Source organism: Lepidochelys olivacea (assembly GCF_965140295.1).
Source record: "Lepidochelys olivacea isolate rLepOli2 genome assembly, chromosome: 2".
Classification (NCBI taxonomy): Eukaryota; Metazoa; Chordata; order Testudines; family Cheloniidae; genus Lepidochelys; species Lepidochelys olivacea.
The window spans coordinates 81741600-81768402 of NC_140412.1; the positions used below are offsets into that span (position 1 = coordinate 81741600).

The window sequence follows — 26803 nt, forward strand, 5'->3', positions numbered from 1 at the left end:
TCTCTTTCACACACACAAACACACATAAATCCACTGAAGTGTCTTTTTGGAAAACTGGAAATAATTAAATAACCTTCCAAAGCCAAAACCCTGCATGCCACTATTCAGCCCAGAATATTTTATTATCAAAATAAAGTAAATGGAAATGAGGACATTTAAATGTAGGCCAGGAAAACAGTTTATGGGATGTTTTACTTTATATTTATATGTACAATACAGTAATTGTACATTATCTTCAAAGCAGGGGGTCTCTAACGGATTTTGACCATGGAAACCTGGATGAGATAAAACATTGTTGTACGAGTACCATCCACACACAAACTGATTTTAGACATTTCCTGGGTAGCTTTTAAATATACTGTCCTCTATGTCCATCTTCACCATGCTTTGTGCACATGTATGTGGTGTGAGAGAGTGTGCATATATTTATTTCTCTTCCCATTCCAATCCCCAGTACCATACTTATTTATTATTTGTATTGCAATAGTGCCCTGGGACTTCAGTCAGGGATGGGGGGTCTCATACAGATACATAAAACAAAAAAGAGGTTCCTGTCCCAAAATGTTTACTATCTATTTTTCTTTCTATTTTCATTATGAATTAGTGGACTCTGCTGGAAGGACTGTTTTCATCCAATAGCATTTCAAAGGGGTATGAGTAGATTCCGAATGATCAATAATTTTCAGACCATATGCAATCAATATGTACACTTTTGACTTGTAGTTGCAGATCACTCTTAGGCATTGTTTGAATACAAATGCAGCGTAAGAAGATTATGCGACCCTATAGCACAGTTTCTGATTTTTATTTTATATCTGTGATCTTCATGGTTGCTATGAGTATGTGTACTCATAACCAGACTTAATACTCTTAATGTATAGTTAGGGTCAAAGTTACTGAGGCTGAAAATCCTCTACTCTTCACTCACCTGTATGCATATATGTTGTGGGTAGCACTCGCTATTTTCTTATTCTCATGCAATTTGGCAAGAACCATTTTCACCTTGAAAAACAACAACAGGGTTTGTAGGCATCATTTGTAAAGGATCTGTATTCAGATGTTAAAATAAACAATTATCTAACATTAATCTTGAATTGTTTTAATGTATCAAAAGAAATTGGTGTTTTAAAAAAACAGGTAACGTATCCAACATAGAAGAACAGACACTGCTATCCCTATATCCTCTCGATTGCCCTGATTCAGCAAGGTACTTAACTTTAAGCACAAGATGGAACTATTCAGATGTTTATGTAACTTGCAAAATCAGGGCCTATAAGCATTGCTAGAGCCCTCATCATTCTAGAATTTAAACACTATACAGTCTACAGCACACTCCCTTGACATGCAGGTGTAACTACCTAATGTAAGCAGTGGTGATTATACAGAGCACGATACAAAGAAGATATAGAAATTATTGTAACATCAAAGGTGTTTACTTCTGGAAGGAAACATGAATTTTCTGATATATCTCTCCTATATCAATATGCAATGCATCTGTTGTTCACGTGAAACACCCACAGAACATATGGGATGGTCTCTAGAGCTGCACATTACACAAGTTTCACAAGCATACATTTTGCAAACTCAGCAGATTACTAGAATTCTATGATGTATTCTGGGGACAACGAGAGGAACAGTACTAATCTTTTCTTAAAAGGTGATGACCAGTTCATTCAGTAGAGCTTCATTTATTCATAGAGCTTCACTCTATGAGTCGAAAGCATTTTAAAATTGCTTTTGTAAATGTGGAGGAAGCCGATTTCTCTCATTTAACACATATACACAGTATGTGAATAGCAGAACCAAGCCATCTCTTATTGACTATTGTTCCAATTCAGCATACTGTTGACACTGTAAGAAACCGATAGGCTGGAAAGAATAGAGCTATTTAAATATATAGTATTGATGACTTTGTTATGTTCTTATTTTACTATGCAGAAAAATAATCTCTTAAGTTGCTATCTCTGTTTTTAAACAAATAGCACTTTTAAAAACATCATTTAGTAAATCAATATTAGTTCCTCTTCTGTGTCTAAATAAACAAACTTGCAATTGTTCTGCCCTTATCAACTGGGTCTAGCAAAGAAAAGAGCTTTGCTAAAGACACTGTTTTAGTAAACAATGCATAATTAATACTACTTTAAGCAAAATATTATTAAAGTTGTGAGAGCTTAAGAAAGCATGCCTGGCAAGCAAATTGTTTTTAATTCAAAAGAAAAAATGTCTCTCTGGAGTAATCAATATACATCTCAATATTAATCTTTGCAGTATGGTGCTATTCCCATTTTTTTCCCACAGTGAAATCAGTAAATGCGCTGCAAAAATACATCTAATAATAGACCTCAACAAACCATTTACAACATCTCAGAAGAAAACGCTGCTTCAAAAACCTATTTTCCTGCAACAATTTTGTTCCTTTTTAAAATATATATATTGAAGTACTATTTATTTCACTTTACACACTTTCAGAGCTTTGTCTGAATGGATGCAATTAAATTATATAATGCACACAATCATTAGTTTTGAGACTGCTTACCTAAAATAGTGCATTATTTATTATCAGTCAGGTTCCCAAAAGCATGTAATAAAGGTTCATTCTAAAGAACCTCAAGACACACACATAAATCTAAGCAATCACATTATTTTGTTTTGGTAACCCATGTCCTCTCTCTATTTCCCCTCCCTACTATCCTACTTGTTGCATTTTTTTGTATATTTAAAACCGTAAGCTACGAGAAGCAGAGAACGTGACTCTTAAAAAGTGCATCAGGCACCTGGCAGAGTTTTAGAGAACTTGCTAAAGAGTAAATGATAACAAGGTGAGGGTAAAAAAGAGGGGAAATAGGAGCACTCAGTTATCACAAATTCAAGATGTTGAAAACAAAATTAATCAAAGAACCAAAGGACATGAAGAGAAGAAATTATTTTTAATTGCTCAGACTCCAATGCTAGGAGCCCGAATAATAAATCAGAGGAATTGGAATTGCTAATTTATAAGCAAAAATTCAATCCCATTGATATTACTGAAACCAGGTGGGATGATCTGCACAACTGGAATGCTAAGATCAACGGTTATAAGCTATTTAAGAAGGACCGAGTGAGCAAAAGAGGAGGGAGAGTGGCACTCTGTCAAAAAATAGCATTACCTGTTTCCAAGTCACTGATCACTCAGAGGAAAATGATCTTGAATGCATTTGGATCAATGTCCTAACAGATAAAGCACAAGATAGGGTACTATTTAGTGTCTGCTACAGATCACCAAATCATACTAGAGACAGAATGACTGACTCCTTATGTGGCTATCTACAACGTGTAGGAGAAAAAAGCAGCATGATCATGAGGGACTTCGATGTGAATGACGTATGTTGGAGGTCTTATGCTGCCAATACTAAAATATCCTTGGAATTTCTAAACATTATAGATGAGACTTTCCTAACCCAAGAAGTGTTTCAACCAACACAGGGGAATTCTATATTAGACCTTGCCCTAACAAATAAACAGGAACTGATCGCAGAACTAAAAATTAATGGTAGCTTAGGTATAAATGATCATGACTTCATCACATTTACAATGTGCAAGCAGAATAAAGCCCAGAATAGTAATATATCTACCTGTACCTTATTAGATCTCCCAAAAAACCAGAATCCCACAATCAAAGAAGGCTGTTCTGGTTAAAAAAACAGCCTTGGTTAGAGGGGAGGTGATGGCAGCTGTAAAAAACAAAAAAAAATACTATATAACAAATGGAAGAAAGGTGAAGAGAAAGGTGAGTTCTGAAAGAACTCAAATGTGAAATTGTGGAACTATTAACTATGGTTTGTAACCTGTCCTTTAAATCAGCTTCTGTACCCAATGACTGGAAGACAGCTAATATAATGCCAATATTTAAATAGGGCTCTAGAGGTGATCCCAGCAATTACAGACCGGTAAGTCTAACGTCAGTACTGGGCAAATTAGTTGAAACAACAGTAAAAAGAATAAAATTGTCAGACACATAGAACATAAATTGTTGAGAAAAAGTCAACATGGTTTCTGTAAAGGGAAATCATATCTTACTAATCTATTAGAGTTCTTTGAAGTGGTCAACAAACATGTGGACAAGGGGGAGCCAATGGACATAGCGTACTTAGATTTCCAGAATGCCTTTGACAAGGTCCCTCACCAAAGGCTCTTACGAAAAATAAGTTGTCATGGGATAAGAGGGAAAATCCTTTCATGGACTGAGAACTGGTTAAAAGACAGGGAACAAAGGGTAGGAATAAATGGTAAATTTAAAGAATGGAGAGGGGTAACTAGTGGTGTTCCCCAAGGGTCAGTCCTAGGACCAGTGCTATTCAACTTATTCATAAATGATCTGGAGAAGAGTAAACAATGAGGTGGCAAAGTTTGCAGATGATACTAAACTGCTCAACATAGTTAAGACCAAAGCAGACTGTGAAGAACTTCAAAAAGATCTCACAAAACTAAGTGACTGGGCAACAAAATGGCAAATGAAATTTAATCTGGATAAATGTAAAGTAATGCACATTGGAAAAAATAATCCCAACTATACATACAATATAATGGGGCTAATTTAGCTATGACTAATCAGGAAAAAGATCTTGAAGTTATCATGGATAGTTCTCTGAAGATGTCCACGCAGTGTGCAGCGGCAGTCAAAAAAGCAAACGGGATGTTAGGAATCATTAAAAATGGGATAGAAAATAAGACGGACAATATCTTATTGCCCTTATATAAACCCATGGTACACCCACATCTTGAATACTGCGTACAGATGTGGTCCCCTCATCTCAAAAAGATATACTGGCATTAGAAAAGGTTCACAAAAGGGCAACTAAAATGATCAGGGGTTTGGAACGGGTCCCATATGAGGAGAGTTTAAAGAGGCTAGGACTTTTCATCTTGGAAAAGAGGAGACTAAGGGGGGATATGATAGAGGTATATAAAATCATGAGTAGTGTGGACAAAGTGAATAAGGAAAAGTTATTTACTTGTTCCCATAATATTAGAACCAGGGGCCACCAAATGAAATTAATGGGCAGCAGATTTAAAACGAATAAAAGGAAGTTCTTCTTCACTCAGCGCAGAGTCAACCTGTGGAACTCCTTGCCTGAGGAGGTTGCAAAGGCTAGGACTAAAACAGGGTTTAAAAGAGAACTGGATAAATTCATGGAGGTTAAGTCCATTAATGTCTATTAGCCAGGATGGATAAGGAAAGGTGTCCCTAGCCTCTGTTTGTCAGAGGGTGGAGATGGATGGCAAGAGAGAGATCACTTGATCATTATCTGTTAGGTTCACTCTCTCTGGGGCACCTGGCACTGGCTATTGTCAGTAGACAGGATACTGGGCTGGATGGACCTTTGGTCTGACCCAGTAATCAGAAGTTAGGAATTGTAGAACACTGATAAGAGAAGCCAAGGGACACAAGAAATATATGATCAGCAGAGTAAGAATCATAGAATATTAGGGTTGGAAGAGACCTCAGGAGGTCATCTAGTCCAATTCCCTGCTCAAAGCAGGGCCAACACCAACTAAATCATCCCAGCCAAGGCTTTGTCAAGCCGGGCCTTAAAAACCTCTAAGGATGGAGATTCCACCACCTCCCTAGGTAACCCATTCCAGTGCTTCACCACCCTCCTAGTGAAATAGTGTTTCCTAATATCCAGCCTAGACCTCCCCCACTGCAACTTGAGACCACTGCTTCTTGTTCTGTCATCTGCCACCAATGAGAACAGCCTAGCTCTATCCTCTTTGAACCCCCCTTCAGGTAATTGAAGGCTGCTATCAAATCCCCCCTCACTCTTCTCTTCTGCAGACTAAATAACCCCAGTTCCCTCAGCGTCTCCTCATAAGTTATGTGCCCCAGCCCCCTAATCATTTCCGTCGCCCTCCGCTGGACTCTTTCCAATTTGTCCACATCCCTGCTGTAGTGGGGGGGACCAAAACTGGATGCAATACTCCAGGTGTGGCCTCACCAGTGCCGATTAGAGGGGAATAATCACTTCCCTCAATCTGCTGGCAATGCTCCTACTAATACAGCTCAATATGCCACTGACCTTCTTGGCAACAAGGGAACACTGCTGACTCATATCCAGCTTCTCATCCACTGTAATCCCCAGGTCCTTTTCTGCAGAATTGCTGCTTAGCCAGTTGGTCCCCAGCCTGTAGCAGTGCATGGAATTCTTCCTTCCTAAGTGCAGAACTCTGCACTTGTCCTTGATGAACCTCATCAGATTTCTTTTGGACCAATCCGTCACTCTAGACCCTGTCCCTACCCTCCATTGTATCTACCTCTCCCCCCTGGCTTAGTGTCATCTGCGAACCTGCTGAGGGTGCAATTAATCAGTTCATCCAGATCATTAATAAAGATGTTGAACAAAACCGGCCAAAGGACCGACCCTGGGACACTCCACTTGATACCGATTGCCAACTAGACATCGAGCCGTTGATCACTACCCACTGAGCCTGACAATCTAGCCAGCTTTCTATCTACCTTATAGTCCATTCATCCAATCCATACTTTTTTAACTTGCTGGCAAGAATACTGTGGGAGACCATATCAAAAGCTTTGCTAAAGTCAAGATATATCACATCCACTGCTTTCCCCATATCCACAGAGCCAGTTATCTCATCATAGAAGGCAATCAGGTTGGTCATGCATGACCTGCCCTTGGTGAATCCATGCTGACTGTTCCTGATCACCTTCCTCTCCTCCAAGTGCTTCAAAATGGATTCCTTGAGGACCTGCTCCATAATTTCACCGGGGATTGAAGTGAGAATGACTGGTCTGTAGTTCCCTGGGTTCTCTTTTTTCCCTTTTTTAAATATGGGCACTATATTTGACTTTTTCCGATTGTGCGGGACCTCCCCCGATCGCCAAGGATAATGGCCAATGGCTCTGCAATCACATCAGCCAAATCCTCAGCATCCTTGAATGCATTAGATCTGGACCTATGGACTTGTGCACATCCATTTTCTAAGTAGTCCTTAACCTGTTCTTTCACTACTGAGGGTTGATCACCTACTCCCCATGCTGTGTTACCCAGTGCAGCAGTCTGGGAGCTGCCCTTGGTCTGTGAAGATCGAGGCAAAAAATGCATTGAGTACTTCAGCTTTTTCCTACATCATCTCTCACTACGTTGCCTCCCCCATTCAGTAAGAATCCCACATTTTCCATGATCATCTTCTTGTTGCTAACACACCTGTAGAAACCCTTCTTGTTACCCTTCACATCCCTTGGTAGCTGCAATTCCAATTGTGCCTTGGCCTTGGCCTACAAGTTTGGTTAATAAAGGCAACAGTGTTGATGTAATATATTCATACTTCTGTGGGGCTTTTGACTTGTTACCATACAACATTTTTATTAAAAACTGGAATAATATATAATTCACATGGCACACTGTAAATGGCTTAAAAACTGGCTAATTGTAAATGGGGAATTGTCATCAAGAGGGTCCATTTCCAGTGGGGTCCTGAGGGGATTGGTTCTTAGTCCTACACCACTTAACAATTTTATTAATAACCAGGAAGAAAACAAAATTATTACTGATAAAGTTTGCAGAGGACACAAAACCTGGGGGAGTGGTAAATAACGAAGAAGATAGGTCACGGATTCAGAACAACCTGGATTGCTTGGTAAACAGGGCACAAGCAAACAATATGCATTTTAATAGGGCTAAATGTAAACGTATATATCTATAAACAAAGAACGTAGGCTATTCTTACAGGATGGGAGATTCTATCCTGGGAAGCAGCGACTGAAAAAGATTTGAGGGTCATGGTGGATAGTCTGCTGGACATAATCTCCCAATGTGATGCTCTGGCCAAAAGAGCTAATGAGATACTGGGATGCACAAAAAGGGGAATCTCAAGAAGTAGAGAGGTTATTTTACCTCTATATTTGGCACTGGTGTGACTGAGCTGGAACAGTGTGTCCAGTTCAGATGCTCACAATTCAAGACAAATGTTGATAAATTGGAGAGGGTTCATGAAGAGCCATGAGAATGACTGAAGAATTAGAAAGCGTGCCTTCTAGCGATAGGTTCCAGGAGCTCAATTTATTTAGCTTTATAAAGAGAAGGTTAAGGGTAACTTGATTACAGTCCAAACGTATTCACACGGGGAACAATATTTAATAATGGGCTCTTCAATCTCGCAGAGAAAGGTATAACATGATCCAATTGTTGGACGTCGAAGCTAGACAAATTCAGACTGGAAATGAGGCATAACTTTTTAATGGAAAGAGTAATTAACCATTGGAACAATTTACCAAAGATTGTGGTGGATACTCCATCTCTGATAATTTTTAAATCAAAATTGGATGCTTTTCTAAATAGTATGCTCTAGGAATTATTTTAGGGAAGTTCTATGGCCTGTGTTATACAGAAAGTCAGACTAGATGATCATAATGGTCCCTTCTCCCCTTAGAATCTATAATGTACTATTTTAGGTGATATTACACATAACAGAGTATCATTCCCTCCATTCAGATGAATCTTTGCAAACCTGTTATGGCACAGATTTAAACTGTGATCCAACATATACAGACTGATAGTGAGTGCAGTTATGTCTAGTACAAGTTTTCCAGGATGCTCCATAAATTTTATTTGCAGCAGATTGTGAAAAAAAGCGTGGGGGATTTTTTATTTTTAATCCCTATACCATTATTTGGGCAGATCTCATCTGTTATTTCAAACAGATGTATCTGGAATGTTGTATATTTCTAAATGATTTAATTTTCCATACTTGTTACTAAGATACAAGATTAGATGCCTGAATTTCTGTTTATTTCAAATTTTGTGTGCTCCTCTCATAATGAATTCTAAAGAATTTCCATTAAAAATGTTGGTTTTTCTTCGCACATATTTCCTCCTGTGCTTTTTCAATTTTTTAACTCTGCAATAAAGTTAAATACATACACATCTTTTCCATAATAGATTTAAATAAAATTCAATAGTATACAATGGATCTGAAGATTTTTCAGTGTGATTTTACTAAATCAGCTTAATCTGATTTCACACTAATGGCTAGATTGCCCATAGAAGTGTGGGGAACAAAGGAATGGAACCCAGTAGCTCTTGCAGTTGGGACATACAGGGAGATAAGTAGCCACTACTTGGCATTTTTTTACCTGGCATCACCCTAGAATCCCACAAAAGCTCTAGTGGAGCTCTGAAGGATTCTTCTTCTATATTATTTTGGAGGTGGAGCCAAAGGAGGTGAAACAGCACCAGTCTTCTGATGCATCATGCCTAGCTGACCATGCAGATATCTAAGTGGATAGCCAACTGAGAGTTAATACAGCATTAACTCCTTAAGAGCTTGGCTCCTCTGTAACTGCTACTGCACTTCAGAGGGACTCAACCAATGGATGCACAGGACCTGAAGGAGACATACTGCCAGGGCTGGGATGGAAGCCAATGGAGAACCTTGGGGAGAAGCCAGCCCTCCAAGTGGACACCTCTGAAACCACAGCAAGAGGGTTCTTTTTCACTGTGAGCCATCAGAATCTGCGAGATTAGGAGCCCAAACACTAACCCCAAGCCTTTCTCCCTAAACTCCTCCCAGTAGAAGGGATGGTCATCTGACAATCTGGAGGTTAAGCATATATTTTCCTGGTCTTTTGCCCTTCTCCTGTGGGTAAGCACAAACTAGCTTAGGGCATTCATTATTGCTTTTCATCTCACCAGTAAGAATTTATGAAGGATTTTTTCAGTGTATCTTGTATGAATTAATTTGTTTGGTGGAGGAAACGAGGATACTCAAAGGGAGATAACACTTTCAAATTGGATTAGTATTTTATACTTTCAAGTATATACATAGAAAAGATGCCAAGTAAAGATACATTCCAAAATGATCAAACAATCCAGTTCCATAGACTATATATGCAATGTGCATGTTTTTGTTTTTTAAATATCAAAAGAATAAGTTAACACAAAATATTAAGTCAGAATAATAAATAATGCCCAATGAATGTAGACCCAGGGCGGGTAAAGAAGCCCCTTTGCAAACTCAAAACATAAAATACCAAAAGTTATCTTCCAAGCACCAGGTCAACTCTTTGTAGCATCTTTCAAAAATGTAAATGCCAACCATGGAAGCTGTTGCATTTTAAACACCTAAACCCTTCAGCCAAAGAAGAGTAGAAAAAGTAATGCTAGAAAACATGCTAAATTGCCTGTGTTTTACCATTACCCATTTACCCATTACCTTTGTTTTCAGTTTTAAAATAATAATTACTATACCAATTAAAAGTAATATTATTTAAAACCATATTAAAGGTTAATTGAAACTGTTAAAAAAATAAATGTAAAATACTGAACAATATTTAGACGTTACAAAGCACCTTACATTCTTATAGTGCTTTACGAGTATTAATTAATATTGTGAAGTAGACAAAGTGTTATGAATAGATGCTATTCCCTCCATAGTTACTGATGAAGCTAGTTTTTGTTATGAACCCAGTTTTGACCACACATACCATCACTTTAACTTTGCCCAATCAAAACCCTGTCTGTCTGAAATTTCCTAATTATTTTGAGAGGAGGGATGAAGAGAGGAAAGGAGAAGAATTATTTAGTTTTCTGCATAGGTAGCTTTAAAAACCTGTTCAGATGAGTACCTCTCTGCGGAGATCCTACTGTGTCCATGTCACAAATATATACTTTAGGAAGCGCACACCCACTGGTTATGGGCTTCCTCCTATCAGTATCTGTGCTATGCGTAGCTTAAGAACTGTGACCAATAGGTGCAAGTAACCCAAAGCAAGAAGAGGAAATAACATTGGTGGTACTGATTCCCTCCTTTCCTGAAGCCATATTATCCAGAGGAACTGAATTTTAGTGCCCGTCTAGCCACCGTAGTCAAAATAAAATGTATATGTCAAGTGATAAAGATTCTGTAGGTCACATTACACCCTCCATGACAACCATGCAACTCTATTACCTCCAACAGGTTTGTTCTATATATCTTAAGTACTCATATGGCCCCTGTTGTCACAGAATCTGAGCACTTCACAATCTTTAATGCATTTTACGCTCAACATGCCTGAGAGGTAGAGAAGTACTATTAGCCCCATTTTACAGGTGGGAAACAGAAACATTGACTAAGTGATTTGCCCAAGGTCACACAAACTTCTTGTGGTGGAGCAGGGATTTGAACTCCCAAGTCCTTGGCTAATGCCCTAACCATCATTTCCCTCTTTGTAGCAGCTGTCAAAAATGTAAATGCCAACCACAAAAGCATGCATTTTAAACAACTAATCCCCTTATGATCAGCCAAAGAATAAGCAATAATGCTATAGAACAGGCTAAATTGCACCCAATACTCTTGTTTTCTGTTTTTGTTCAGGTATAATAGACACAGAATTTTGTTAATGATCCACAAGACTCCAGATCACTTTTCCATAGCTTTATTGGCTATATAGTATCAAAGAGACTGAAAAATAATTATTATTTGTATCACTAAAATGAGAACATGTGACTAAGAATACAAAAAAGATTAAAGATGTTGAGCTAGAAATTTAATGTGCATTCAGTCCCTTTTCAGAGTAGAAAGGCACTTTAACTATTTGCCCAAGATTACACAATTTGTCAGTGTCACAACTAGGACTAGAAAACAAATCTCCTCACTCCCAATCCCATGCCTAGTCCACTTGAAAGCAAGTGATAATAATACTTACCTTCTTCAGCAGTGATGTGGGACAACTGCATTAATGGGAAGTATCACAGGGAATAGATTCAGCAAATGGTGAATGACAACGACTGGTTCTTATCACAACAGTATTAATACACTTTTCACAAAATAGAGATGCATTCAGATAGTTCCAAGTACATCAGTGGTATTTCATCAGGCACAAAACTGTAGGATACAAATCTGTCTTACAAGCTTTACTAACCTGTTTGGGGCTCACTACAGGAGCAAGATGTGCTTGAAAAGTGCTCCTTCGGTCCGAGATTGGGTTTCCATGATTAATTGGTGGCAGTTCTTCATCTACCGATTTAAAATTAAGACCTCTATATTTATATTTTTATTTTGGGGAGAAATATGTTTACAACTTCCTAACAATGTATTTAGCTAGCTAGGAAATAAAAATAAATTCTAAATAACAACTCAGAAAAAGCTGAAATGACAATATCTCACACACCACAAAAAAAGGAAGTTTTATAGTTACTATACGGTACTATACGCTAGGGAAACAAAATACTTTTTAAAAACAAATATTGCATTATTATTTGATAAAATACAAAGATGGTGATAAAAAGTAGAAATATAAAGATTTTCTCTTCTAAATTTTTATATCAAAATTAGTAGAGATTCTTTTACCTTCTTGGCTTTCAGATATAACAAAATTCAATGTTTTAACTGTATCTTCTTGAACTGGTTGATACTCCAGGGAATAATCACCTTCATTGTCTTCATCATCTTCATCAATCTCTTCAGTAATTTTCTCAACGTTTGGTCCTGCTGGTGTAGAATGATAGAATTTGTAACAAATTTTATCAGGGTTGTCTAGCGCAAAGTATAATCTCTGATCACTTTGCTCAAAAGTCTCTAAAACCAAAAGAATAAATCAGTTTTATGACTGATTAAACTATTAAATGTATTTGAAAATAACATTAATTGCAACTGTCATTTTTTGTGCAATATTTGTGATTGCAATCTTGCTAAAAGGTATTATTGTAATACTGGCAGTATGGTAGCCATATGCAATAGACTATAAAACATATTCTATTTTAATATTGGTTTTTAAAACTGAAGAAAATCATTGTCTACTATTTAGATCAAAAGATTAAAATGTTGTTGTTGTTAAATAAATAGTAAGATCAGAATGAAAACTGAAGTTTAGTCATCCAAGTGTGATCCACATTAAACAGAGTTCCATACCACAAAAACAGTCCACATAATTTGGAAAAAGGAAGTGTGAAGACTGACCTACTCACAGAATCAGAAATGAGATGAAAATGGCCTGGTAGGTTATCAAACCTATCCCCCCTGCTAAAGTAGGATTGTTCCCTACGGTGCACTTTTAGTATTTTGTCTACTCTATTTTTAAATATAAAGACTAAGCTTTTTAGCCTAGTGACAGTTAGTGTTAGTGACTGTTCCCTCCAGCTCAGGTCATTTGTTCAGCCCTGTAGGAAAGATCTGAACCTAATGCCCAACTATAACTAGTATGAGGTAATAAAATCCTTCAGTTTTTACTATTCCCAATTTCTTTCTGGTCACGTTTAAGTTCTATGGTGGTGAAGATGCTACACTGACAGTGCTGGAGACTGAAGTCTTTTATTCACTGGAAATTAGACATTCTTATGGTTGCTGGCAGTGCCAGTTTCCTCAGTAGCATAGCTACAATGGCGTGAGAGGTGCTGTCATATCAAGGCCCATAAGGTTATGGGGGCCTACCCAGCAGAGGCCGTCCTACCTTAGGGATCATTGTACTTTCATCACAGTCTACCTACAGGCTGGCTAGGCAGCAGCCAACCAGCTGGGGCTCCAAAGAGCAGGAAACAGCCCCTAGCTGGGCTTCCGAGAAAAATGCTCCCAGGGCTCTGAGGACCAGGGAGCGGCACCCAGGCTATCTGACAGGGAAGCACTCCTGCCCTCTCCACAGCCACTTCCTGCTCCCAGCATGGTACGATCATGGCTCTGGTTCAGGCACCAAGCAGCTCAGAGCTGCCAATGGAAGCACCACGAATGCTGCTGGGCCTTCACGTTGGCATCCCAATGCACACGCCACTCCAAAGCCAGACCCCATGGGCCCTGATGCTTGGCAGCCCGCAGCCCCTGCCCTGGTTGCAGCCTTGGATTTGCACTATAGTCACCATGTCACCAGCGAGAAGCTCATCTGGAAAGTTGTGTAGGGAGGACTGGTGGTGCAGGGAACCAGACAGGGAGTATGAGCTAGAAGAGGCTGGGGGTGTGGGCTGGGGGTGTGAAGTGCAGGGGGACAGGCAGAAGGTGCATGCTGGGATAACCTGTGGGAGTAGAGTGTGGGGAGGCGAGTGGGGGGTACATTGTGCAAGTATGAAGAGCCAGGCAGAGGGTGGGGGCTGGGATGGGCTTCGGGTGCAGGGGGCCAGATAGGGGATATAGAATGGGAGCCAGGCTGGTGGTGTCCAGGTCCCATTGTGGTTGAGCTGAGTGGCTGCAGGGGCACAGATGGGAAGCAGCCCCTGATTAGAATTAATCTCTTAGTTCTGTTAGAATGTGTTTTTCCTAACTAAGCTATTTTCACTACTGCACTCTAGCTCCTATGCAACATTTTGACAATGGAAAACTATTGTCAACCTCATCTGATAAGACAGTTATATTGGGCTTATTGAGTAGCTGGAGCATACCACTGAATCTTGCCCTATGGGGTGGGAACAAACCCTATCTCAATAGAGTGTGTATCTTAGAGGTACTTAGAAGATGTTACAGATGTTGGTGAAGGCTGGCTTTTTATCTAGGCCAGAAAATATTTCTATGACATGGAAGCAACATAAGTGCCTGACTTAGATAGTAATGGGAAATGGACTAGGTATCATGATCTTGGAAAAGTGCTACAAATGTAGTTGTTTTAATAGATGTTTTTGTTTGTTTGATTGATTGATTGCCTGGCAGTATGGATTCTTGTGTTTGCTTTTTGTGACTAGTGACTGCACTTTCAAGAGCAGTCTGTATATCTGTGACATTTGCTTGCATTTGGTGCCCAGCCACATGATGTGAATGTAAAGCAAATGCTGTTTGTGGTCAAACTGCAAGTTCTTTCACAGGCAAAATTGTGGGTTCAGGTATAAAGGTTCCACATTGCATCACAGGCAGTCCTTGGACTTTCGACACAATTGGTTCCCGAAAATTGAGTCATAAGTTGAAATGTCGTCACTCAGAACCGCAATCCAGTCCATTGTGGGACTGAGCATCGTAAAGTCAAAACCAATTTTCCTAAGTTGAATCAGGGTGTCAATTCAGAAGTGCTGTGCCATTTGTCATAAGTCGAACAACAAAGTCAAGGACTGCCTGTGCTCCCCTTTTACAGCAGTGTAACTCCATCTGTTTAATTCTAATACAGGTGCACCAACTTGAAACTGTAGTAACACAACAGTGACTCAAGCCCTTGGGATTTTTGACTAACTACATATGTGCTTTCAATGTACCTTGCTTCTTAGTTTAATATTTGGCATATAAAATCTGAGTTGTGTGTGTTCTATGTTTATATGATATATGTGTGAAGTCTCATAACTGCTGTTGCAATAGATTGTCAAGTAGTTAAAATGTATTCGTAAAATGTTTGTTAGGTTTTGAATATGGGTGTTTTATCTTATGATGACATCACACACAAGACACACATGACAGAATTATCAACTTGAGATAATGTACCCTCCACTACAAAATTTACATCACTGCCTCTGATCATTTTGTATAAATGTGTGAACAGAACTTTTTTGTGTGTAAATATCTTGCAAAAATGTACAGACCATAGCCTGTATATGGTGTTTGTGTATTTATGGATAACATAAATATGTTCTGATTTTCCAAGATGGTAAAGATAAGCAAAATTTTAGATATTGGAATCAGAAAGGGAGCCCCTAACCTATTCTTGCACCAGGCCTTCTGGAGCCTTGCTACGCCCCAGAATTTCCTCACATTTCCCTTCCAAGATCCATCCATATGGACCTGGATGAAATCACTCCCAGGGATGAGTTAGTTCTGTCTCTATGCAGATGAGTGCCAGTTATGATGTTAGGTTTTATAACATGGTAACCTGTTGAGAGGAAAATTGACTGAGCCAACTAACATTTTTTAAAAAGCCAAGAAAATTTTGTCATCTGAGAGTAAGTTATGACCAGAGGTTGTTGCCAACACTCTTGGAGTCATTAAGGCCTTAATATCTCATTACTTATTCCTACATTATTTATTCCTACACTATTTGGAGTCATTAAAGCCTTAATATCTCATTATTTAGTCTTCCATTATTTATTCCTACAGACATCTAGTTGCCTTTTTAGTTCTTACACCCAAATATTCAAAAATTTCACTTTTCAGTTTATTGTGGGCTATTGAAAACTAACATTAGATTTTATAACGAAAAAAACAGTGGCGCTATATACAATCAGGAAATGAAGCACAGAAGAGAACCACTATTGTACTTGCAGACATAAGACGCAGACGCAAGAGGACAGGCGCTCTGAACAACCGTCACGGGTGGTAAGAAGGAACAGAGGGCACAGGGCCAGCAGCGCCTCATATACCGGCATGACGCAGGACTCGAGGGCATCAGAGCCAGCCCTACGGATATCATGAAGGCAAAAAATTCCAACAATGGTGCACATGGACGCGCACACCATCTCGAATAGAATCAACATGAGCAAGCGCTGGAAGCATCTTACTTTAAAATTAAAACAAAAGTAAACAGAAAACACCACATATTTTCTACATTACCTGTATCAGATAACTGAGATTTTTCTATCAGAACTTCTCGTATCTTTTCCACCCAGAGGTAAAGGATGCTTTCACCAAGATTCTTCCTGGAAGTTATACAAAATTCACAGTAAGTAAAAGGGCCTTTTCAGAGGCTTCACTTGGGAAATCATTTACATTCAATAAATAATATGAACAAATTTTAGAAGTACATTATAGAAACATTATATATTGAAATGCTGAAGGATTGAGACATGCATGTGGGAGTAGAGTTCTTTTCTGAGTGGTGGTTTACTGTTTGAAATTCTTGATCACTTCCACTACAAGGTGCTGTAATTTAGGCTTTCTTCAGCTCCAAGGGTACCACTCAGATTTCCCTTAGCATCCTACAGATTTATGTACGTTCACGAGTCCCATTACCACACTGAACATGAAGCCTCTTTAAATGTCTCAAAATATTGTTCAATACTATAGTATAAAACCTCAGTAGAATATTGTCCCCTACTCAGAAGGTGATGGTCCTATTTTTGACTCCCATGTTTTTTCCTAAGCCTCATGATCTTTAAGGTAAAGCAAGGTTGCACAGACTGCAGTCTATAAGAACACTCAAACCCTGATCCTGCAAACACTCTGCATATGCTTAACTATAAATCAGTAGTTCATATTGACTCCAGTGGAATTATTCATGTGCTTACAGTTAAGTCTGTGCATAACTGTCTGCAGGATTGGACAGTTAATAGTTACTATTTGGAAAGAACAAAACCTTTCCCAACTCTTTACAGATTAAGGGGAGAAATCCCAGGGAAAAGCCCTTCAACATAAACTTTTATTAAATGGATCATTGACAGTGTACCTGTACTGGATGGGTTAAAATTAAATTCTAGGAGATTTATTATTATAATCAGCTACTACTTCTATGAAAAATCTCTACATTCATGAAATACAGCTGCCCTGTAGTTGAGACTTGGAGTTCAATTCCTACCTTAATGAAATATTACTCCCAATTCTATAGCTAGATCAAATTCTTGGTTTCTGAAGCTAATCCTTTACTATCTGTTTTAATTAAGCATTCCTCAACCCACCTCCTGGACTGTGATACCTCTAGATAATCTCCTATAGTGTGGATCTGCAGAGGCAATTCAGGATGAAGAAAGATAGATTACCCATCACTACATGGAGTTCTGGCTGTATTGCTTCTGCAGATCCACACTGATAATTCTTCCTTACTCTTTTTTTGAAGGCCTTTGGTGAATATTTTAAGGTAGAGAGGAACTAAGAACTGCTATAAAGACTGCCTTTACTATTTCCTGGTCTTTACACTTTCAGATCTTAGACAGACACAAATAGCTTCAAACAATTTTATAACTATAAGTGGTTCCACTGCTCACAAGACATGGCACAAAACTTCTATGGTGTGGATCTGCAGAGGCAATAAATTTGGAAAATTCCAATTATTGGTTATGAATCATGTTACTAAAGTTTGTTTTAATTACAGGTGAACAGATTTGCTGACAGTACAGTTATTCTTTCATAAGCAATAAAGGAGAGCATGACATATGTACAAAAAAGCAGATTGAGTGCTACAGCAAATATAAATACTATTATAAAAAGTTAAATCAATTATTTGTTTTTAATTATTTTGTAACAGTTGATCCATCTTTCCTCCAAACAATTCAGGAGATCCAACACAGGGAATAAGTCTCTCAATTTCTATCAGTTTTTCTTGTGAGCCACAATTCTATAGTGTACATTTATTTTCATAATAATTTTGATTAAATATGGAGTTATTTCAAGGATTCATACCGCAAATGCTTTTTATTATGTATGACAATGTCCTAATTTATTAAAATTATACAAAGTCAGACACAGAAATCAAGAAAGTGTACTGATAAGGGTGAAACTTTCTTCCAATAATGAAAGTTAAATAATTAATTAGAAAGAAGTTTATAAATGTACTTCAGTGCCTCTCGGTGTTACAGTCATGGTACTGCGTGTTTACCTCTACCTGTATATATTCTTGCTTTTCCTTCACGTAATCATATTTTTCCTTGAAGTAATCTAATCACATGTAAAATTGTACATGTAATTTGCACAGAAATGGAAAATACTTATTAGGAACATTTTTATACTTTGCACAGAATTCGGAATCTATTACAAGCTGAAACTGCATGTACTAGAAAATGAAAATTTAGAACACTGGCCAAAATTTTTCCAATTATGATTTTTTTTTAAAGATGCTTAAAATTTGTATGTTTGCCAGGGTCACAAGACCAAAATGCATCAAATGTGCAAACTCAGGCTTCACTTTCAATAATTTTTTTCAAGTTACAGCCATCTTCTGGAATAATAATGCATAAGTACAATTCTGGGGTAGAAAAATAGGTTTAAAAATGTAAACTTTCAGTAAATATGTATATTACTACTGAACATAATCAAATATTTAGGCACTAATATTATTAAGAGAAGTCTCAAAGAATCAGGAAAGTATAGACTTGTAGCTGTGACCTCAGAATCCAGACATACTCTAGAATGAGTTAAGTACCCTATTTCATGCTCCTTTCTGACAAGTATGTATACCAGTACCATTTTTTAATACTTGTAATTTATTAAATTCTGTATAATGAAGAGCAAGAATTTTAACTACAGAGTCATGAATAATTTTGTTTAGCAATTCTATTTATTATATTTAATGTTTTCCACTTCATAGCAGATTTCATATTACTGAACTCTCATTAGGAAATGTTCTGGAATGGGTGAGATTGGACAAATCTCATGCAGTGTCACTGATGGGTCCAGGCGGCTCCCTGAGGACTTCTGGAATATTAGCCACACCTTAAACCCTGCCTATTTCTACGCTACTCCCATTCTGGTAGTTCCTGTTCCAAGGCTGCTTTGATTTTCTTAGCATTTGTATCAAAGATGTTAAATTAAACTGTTCATTTAACAGAAGCCTGATACTGAGAATCTCTTGGAAAGGAATAAGTGTCTACACTTGTTGAATGTGTAACTTTTAATATATTAAGGGACCCAGAGTTCTGTTTGTGGTTTGTAATTCTGCGATATAAAACCAACATTATTCAAGTTATATCTGTATTGTCAATGACTAAAACTTCTTAATGAGGTAGGAAAAAGCACCTAAACTACAATGTTCATGGGCAGGATAGCACAGGGGCCAGTTTAAGAAAAGGTACGTGTACGCTTATGGCAGTGTGCAAAGGAGACATTGCACCCCCAGCTAGCACAGGTATAAACAACAATGTGGATAGCAAAGCATGGCTTCGGTGAGTAGAGTGCCTCACACCCCTGAAATCCCAGGAAGGCTCTTACCGCCCAAGCAGCATTTATTTTATATATATATATATATATATATATACACATTTATATATATCTACACAGATATTTTTAGCAGTGTGATCTCCCCCTCCCCACTGGAGCCTTTCCCTGGCACTGCTTCCTGGCTGCCGGAGCCTTTCATTGCCGCATATAGCTACACATCGCAGTGATAAGTGTGGACGCTGCTTGCCTTCCACTGCAGTGTGTATCAGACATGTTGGCAGTGACTAAAAGTCAGACAGATCACTTAAAATAATTAGTGAAAGATTTGAGAATAATCTAAGTTATTTATGTTTAACAGAAGATTATCCAAGGTTTGGATAGGTTAGAGCTCAGAGCCCTACAAAAATAAGTAAGTGCTGTAAAGCTATGGTAGTCAATCCTGTAGGGGGCACTCCTGCCACCAACTTAAAACTAAACCAGAGCAAGTCCAGCATGTTAGAGACCACTGCTTTTAATACAGACTGACGAATGAGATAGAAGGACAGATCTGTTGCTGCAATCAGTTTCTCCTAAGCAAAACAAAGAGGGGGGTGGAAATGTCAAATTGCCAGTTACATTTCCCACATTCCCATCCTGGGGACAGTTCTAACTTGCACCAGCTAACTATGGTCCACAAGGGTCCACGCACCAGCTAGGAACAGTCAGAGTATATCACACCCTGGCCACTGCACCCCAAACCTCGATATGGCCCCCGTTCCAAATGCTGTGGGTCAAAAGGTGCAGAAGCCAGCTACTGTGTATCTACACGTGCTAGAGACTCCCCCATGCCAAGCATCACCCTGGCTGGGGAATCTCTGGTCATTAAAGGTCCCTATAGCACTTTTCATGGGAGTAGAGCTGTTAACCCCATACTCTGTTCAAGTTTTAACTTTGGTAATTACATTCTGCCTCCCTAGATTCTCCAGGGCTTAGTTAGATAAGGTATCTGCCTCCAGGCCCTAACTAACTTACAGTGTTGTTTCCTGCCATTTAAAATCTACCATAGTCCCCACCAAAGATTTTTGTATTTCAGTATTGAATGACATGACCTCAGTGCTTAATGTGTATTTCACTTTTGTTAGGTTCATATCAAGCTTTAGGATCAGATTGGATAAAATAGAATATATAAAATTATTGTTTCTATTATCCCATGCTAACACCAATAAACCCTGCAAAAACACAGTCTGAGCATTTCTAAATATTTATTTATTCTCACACATTATGAGAAGTTCTGTTATCTGCACATTACATTAACAAGCCTCTTCTAGCTACTGAGTGGCTTTATAGTTAATATTTTCTAAGACTACTTTTATTTAAAATTCACTTTTTCTTTAGAGGAAACATTTGCTTTTAATAAAAAGTGGTTTCTGCCTGTGTTCAAAGGTCTGAGTAGGTATTTTCAGATCCTGCAGTTTACTATATGGATATAGATTGGACATAAGGAATTTGACTTCCTGGGACCAAACTCTAAAAGTAACCTAACATATATTATATATTATATATATTATAAGTCAAAACAAAGAATTCTATATCAATGGTACAAAGGGTTTAAAAATTATAATGATAATAGAAATTATCCATCAAGATTAATGCTTGTAACTTTATATAATGCCCCGTTCTCAAAATAATTTAACAGATGTATAAAATGTACAGTAAGTATCTATTAGATTAGACTATTTTATTTATGCAGAAGTCTTACATCATTTCAGCTGTTACAGCAATTACCTCAATCCTTCTGATTCAAGCATCTAGTACTCCTGGGGGAATTTTGCATCACTGTGTGGGTGCAGAATTCATGGCCCAAGCAGATTTCTTTGCTTACTCGCAGAAAAATGACTTCTGACGGGGACACAAAGGGAAGTCGCAAGAGCAGTCATGCACCCACTCCCTGGCAGTGCAGACAGGTTGGTTTGGGCACCCAGAGCAGCCGGTAGAGATATAAATCACTGCCTGGGAGTCGTGGGGGCTGGGTAGTCATGTGTGTGTGTGTGTGAGAGAGAGACACTCTGTCCCTCTAGCTTGCTATTGAAGTGAGCTGTAGCTCACGAAAGCTTATGCTCTAATAAATTGGTTAGTCTCTAAGGTGCCACAAGTCCTCCTTTTCTTATTGCAACATGCTCGGCATGCAGGGGCCGGGCTTTGGGGTATTTCTGAAGAGGTGGGCGTGGGGCAGGTTCTGTTCCCTCAGGCAGAGGAGAACGCAGCAGCCTGCCTGCTTAGTGAATTGTTCCCATTGTGCTTAGTGAATTCCCCCAGGAGTATAAAACAGGTGTAAAAACGTTAAGGGTCCTTTACATTACCAGAGTGGTGTAAAGGAGCCTTATTGTAAAGGACAGTATGGTCTTATAAATGCTTATGGTGCTTTAGTGATTAGAACTGGTCAAAATTTTTGGACTGAAAAAATTTGCTATCAAAATGTGCTCCATGAATTGTTTGCTACTGACCTTTTTTGGAGATGGTCAGTAGCCAGTATAAATTGTGAGTTTGAGCCCCCAGCCCTCCCTTGCTCTTCAGTTGCCTATGATGTAACACTGAGCATATGGCTGCATATATTTGTTGACTAACAATTAGAAATAAAGGGTCAATACTAGCTACATTACTATTAGACAGAGGGGGTTTGGAGACTTCCTCCAATGCTCCCCACTCCCATTCTCCATCCATTGTATTATAGTTTAAATAAATTACCAAAATAATTTAAACTAAACAGATTATATTGCATTATTTTGACTTAAAAAAGACAGAATTTTGCAGAATTTTAAAAGATTGTGCGCATAATTTTTAGGCACAGAATTCCCGCAGGAGTAATCTAGTTAACATAATAGGTTTAGAGAGATGTGCAACTGAATTTTTAGAATTTTCCATCTTCTGCCACTTACACATAGATTTCTTCCAGGCTATTTGCTAGTTCCATATAATCCTGTCCTCGAAGCCAAGGGGCACTAGAATGACCAAAATAAAAAATACGATGAAATTAGTGCCTACAAACTCTGCATTTTGGTGTCTTTGTTTAGCTCAAAAAATGATTGATTTAAAAAAATTACACTCAGAAGTAAAACCTTTAAGACAAAATATTGTCAACTGTTCCCACTGATAAAGATTTTGGTTTTCTAACATCTCAGGGTAAGCAGTCTTCCAAGATATTCTACTGCTCCCCTCTAACACCCTGCTTTGGGATTACCCCATCACTCCATTTGAAGAGGGCTCAACACACTTTCCATTTACTTGGTTCCAGAGTTGCTCTTAGCATAACGTAACATCTCTCCACTGTCTCCCCAAAAGCTGTGCATGCTGCTGCTTTTGTTCTCTCTGTCCCTGCTTCCATCCTGGCCTAACACACTTGCCCAGTGATCCTTTAATCCTGTAATGCTAACATTTCAATCCCAAATTAAACTGTAAACTTTACAAAAGTTTGTTAACATCTCTAATTCCCAGGATATATATTCAATTCAACCAGAGAGCTACCTTAAACTTCTACAAGCAGCTGCAATAATAATAATTTGAAACAAAATGCAGTAAATGTTTAAAATAAAAATCTGTTGACAAAGAGACATCACTTACTTCAGTTGATAAATAGGTGGGGCTGCAGCTGGATATTCAGAAGGCAGAATCACCTAAAAAGAATATTAAGTATAAATATTCATCAGGTTGGACCTCCAAAACTAGCTAAATTAAAAACAGACTATGGCAAAACCAACTGGAGTATTTGGATGGTAAGCTGTGTTATAAAAAGGAGGACATAGGTTGCTCCATTATTATGTGATAATATAAAGGCTGTATTTCTAGTGTGAGCGTATAATTCAGGCTTTTGCCCATCTGTGATACAAACAAAGTGTCATATAGGCTACACTCTGTGAACAGATAAAGTAGCATACGATATATCCTTTACTATAAAGAAAAAAGGTTAGAAGTATACATATACACTTCAGCCCTGTCTACACTAAACAAAAAAGTATTGCAACAAACTATTGCTTGGAGTGCTCCTGACTTGTAATACTGTACAAAGCCATATAGGACTGGTATCCTAAACATTTTACAAATACTGATTGCAACATCTAGTAGAAAATCATTCAAAGTCAGGTAAGGCTGAACTGTAATGCAGTCTAAAATGGTTTCTTTCTAATTCTGGAATAAAGCAGTAAGAGAACCAGCTGCACCAATTCAGTCAGCCCTTCTATGCAAAATACAGTGTATAAATAGATAAATAATGAAAGGACTATCCGGAAAATACACTTTTAATTAAAATATTTAAGGGTGTGGAAAAAGCAAAAATAATTACTGAAAAAGATAGCAGACAGTGACATTGTAAGGAGACAATAACTGAACAGACTGTGAAAAGCCTTTATCCTACGACTGGATCCATAGGAGCAGACCCTTGAGTCTATATGGAGCCCCATTAAACAAGGCACAAAGAGCAACCCTCCATGATTCCAATAGCAGAAACTGGGCCAAACTCTGTATCAACAACATACCTGCAAACAGAGAGTCCATTTTGGCTGCTCCAAACAATCACTAATCTTAATGCAAAATATCCTTTCATCTTCATCAACAACACACCAGTCATCACCATATATAGATGAGAGAGCGTCAATTTCATCCATCTACAAGAAAAGTATGTTAAAAGACAAAGAACCCGACCCTCTAAGGTGCTGAGTACCTTCAATTCCCAATCACCAGAATTGTGCCCCTATCTGTAAATGAAATGAAAGTTGTCAAACACATAACTTACTGCATTGATATGATTTTTGCATCTTTTCAGTGTTACACATCAAACATTTTAAATGGACACCATCAACTTGAAAAACCACATCTGAAAAGGTCATACTACAGGTTTCCACCTGCATGGAGCCCAGTTAAAGTCAATGGAGCTGGCTCTACGCAATCACTTGAGTCTGCAAAGAACTCATTGCAGGACTGGGGCATATGTGAACACATTACTCTGAATTTACCAATTATATTGACACGACAAATGGTTCTTTAAAAATGATACAGCGGACAAAACATTTAGATGCTGGTGTCTTGGGAAATAACAGTTCAACAGTTTTAATTTAATGACTTCTTCTTTTAAACTCTCAACAACAAAGTTGCTTTTTTGTAGCTTTATGCATTTGATTTCCCTGCTTGTACATATTTTTAACGGACAAAAACAAAGTTGGTGCCTACAACATAGGTGTATTTGGTAAATTTCCCATTGTCCCACTTGTGGTAGCAAACTGTGTCATTCCTAGCATAGATGAGGCTCCTGTAGCCACTGGTGTTTTTAATACACAGTGGCTCTAAATAGCAAAGCATTAAACACACAGACATGCAAAGGTGAAACTGCACAAGTGGTAGCAGCCATGCTGGTAGACGTTCCAGTGGCTCTCAGGCTTTTTATATTGGTAACCCCTTGCACACAGCAAGCCTCTGAGTGCAACCCCACCCTTATGCAACTCACGACCTCTAAGTAATAACCTTGTGACCTCCTGAAGGATTGCAAGCCCAGTTTCAGAGCCCTGCTTAAGACAAAGCTTAGTGGAGCCAAGGATGTGGATCCAGCACCCTGGAGAAGGCTGCCAGAAGTTACAATACACATGACAACAATGTGAATAGGGACTGGCCAGGCCCCCAGTGCCATGTAACAGCCATGTTGCCTGTATGGGGCGTAGGGGAAAGAGGGTGGCAAGGGATGGGCAGGGTCAGGCCTCCTAGGGCGCTGTACGTGGGGGTGGGGGCAAGAGGGGTTGTGAAGGCCAGGTGAGGGGCAGGGTGCTGTACGTGGGGATTGGGGCGGGAAGCTTGTGAAGGCCAGGACACTGGGCGGGGGGCTGTGGTTGTGAAGGCCGGGTGAGGGGCAGGACACTGGGGGGGGAGCAGGAGGGGATTGTGAAGGCTGGGTGAGGGGCAGGGCACTGTACATGAAGGGGGGAGCAGTTCTGGTTGTGAAGGCTGGGTGAGGAGCAGGGCGCTGTAAGTGGGGGTGGGGGCGGAAAGCTTGTGAAGGCCAGGTGAGGGGCAGGGCGCCGTACGTGGGGGGGGGCGGCAGGAGGGGATTGTGAAGGCCGGGTGAGGGGCAGGGCACTGTACATGGGGGGGAGGGGGCAGTTCTGGTTGTGAAGGCCAGGTGAGGGGCAGGGCGCTGTAAGTGGGGGTGGGGGCGGAAAGCTTGTGAGGGGCAGGGCGCCGTAGGTGGGGGTGGGGGCAGGAGGGGATTGTGAAGGCCGGGTGAGGGGCAGGGCGCTGTACCTGGGGGCGGGGGCGGTTTGAAGGGGGGGTGAGGGGCAGGACTCGAAGGGGGCTATGGCGGGGGTGGGGGACGATAGCCCGGCAGGGCTCGCAGCAGAAGGCGCCACCCCGGGCGGCCGGGTCACCGCGCACAGCCCGGCCGGGACCGGGACCGGGACCGTCCCCGGAGCCGAGCCCGGCGCGTTTAACCCCCGCGCCCCCCAGCACCCACTTGGCTCTGGGCCGTTTCCGGGTCACTCGCTGCCATTGGGCCCCGGGGCGGGGCACGTCCCTCCCAGCCCCACGCGCCGGCCGCCGCGAGGACGATCTCCCCGCCCCGAAGGCGTGCGTGGTGCGAAGGCGCATGCGCGGCCGGAGTGGCCGGCGGCGGGGGCCTTGGGGCTGGTGTTCCGCTCCGCTCCTCTCCTGGGCGGCGGCGGCGAGAGCGGGAGCGGGAGCGGGAGCGGGAGGGGTGGCCCCGGGCCGGGGGAACAGAGCCGTGCGGGGATGAGTGACCCGCAGAGATGGAGCCAGCCTCGAACAGCTGCGATCGGAGCTGCCCAGGAGCAACCCGGCCGCGTGCGGGGCTGCGCGGGGCTGCGCTGCTCGCCTCGAAACGTACCTAACCCCGCGTCCATTCATCGTCATTCGCCTGCGCGGCCAGCCCCTGTGCGCTCGCCGCCTCCTTGCTGTGTCCCCGGCCGCCCGGCCTTTGCAACCCCGGCCTCTCGCCACTCGGCTGTAAACTCTCCGAGGCGTGGATCCCTTTCAAGTGATCGACAAAACACTCAGCGCCATGGGTCCCGATCCTGATTTTGGCCTCTAGACTTTAATACATGGTGATAAAAATCTCAGTGTTTTCATTTCCTTGGAGCTGCCGCATAAT

General features: G+C 40.1%; 1 protein-coding gene across 7 annotated transcripts in view; it reads right to left on the reverse strand.

Annotated features, from left to right (window-relative positions):
• IMPACT (impact RWD domain protein) overlaps positions 1 to 26506 on the reverse strand; it is a 50692-nt gene extending 24186 nt beyond the window's left edge. For 2 of the 7 annotated variants that reach the window (XM_084619239.1, XM_084619237.1), the window contains exons 1-8: positions 26150 to 26504; positions 24186 to 24314; positions 23275 to 23327; positions 22593 to 22655; positions 16423 to 16508; positions 12325 to 12465; positions 11897 to 11991; positions 929 to 1002 (exon numbers count right to left, since the gene is read on the reverse strand). In XM_084619239.1, the coding sequence (XP_084475365.1) occupies positions 929 to 1002; positions 11897 to 11991; positions 12325 to 12465; positions 16423 to 16508; positions 22593 to 22655; positions 23275 to 23327; positions 24186 to 24314; positions 26150 to 26185 (677 nt within the window). In that variant the 5' untranslated portion in view covers positions 26186 to 26504. Of the gene's footprint in view, positions 1 to 928; positions 1003 to 11896; positions 11992 to 12324; positions 12466 to 16422; positions 16509 to 22592; positions 22656 to 23274; positions 23328 to 24185; positions 24315 to 26149 lie in introns of all 7 variants that reach the window. The other 5 variants (XM_084619238.1, XM_084619235.1, XM_084619236.1 and 2 more) reach the window with 5 other exon arrangements.
• Between the last annotated feature and the right edge of the window lie 297 nt (positions 26507 to 26803).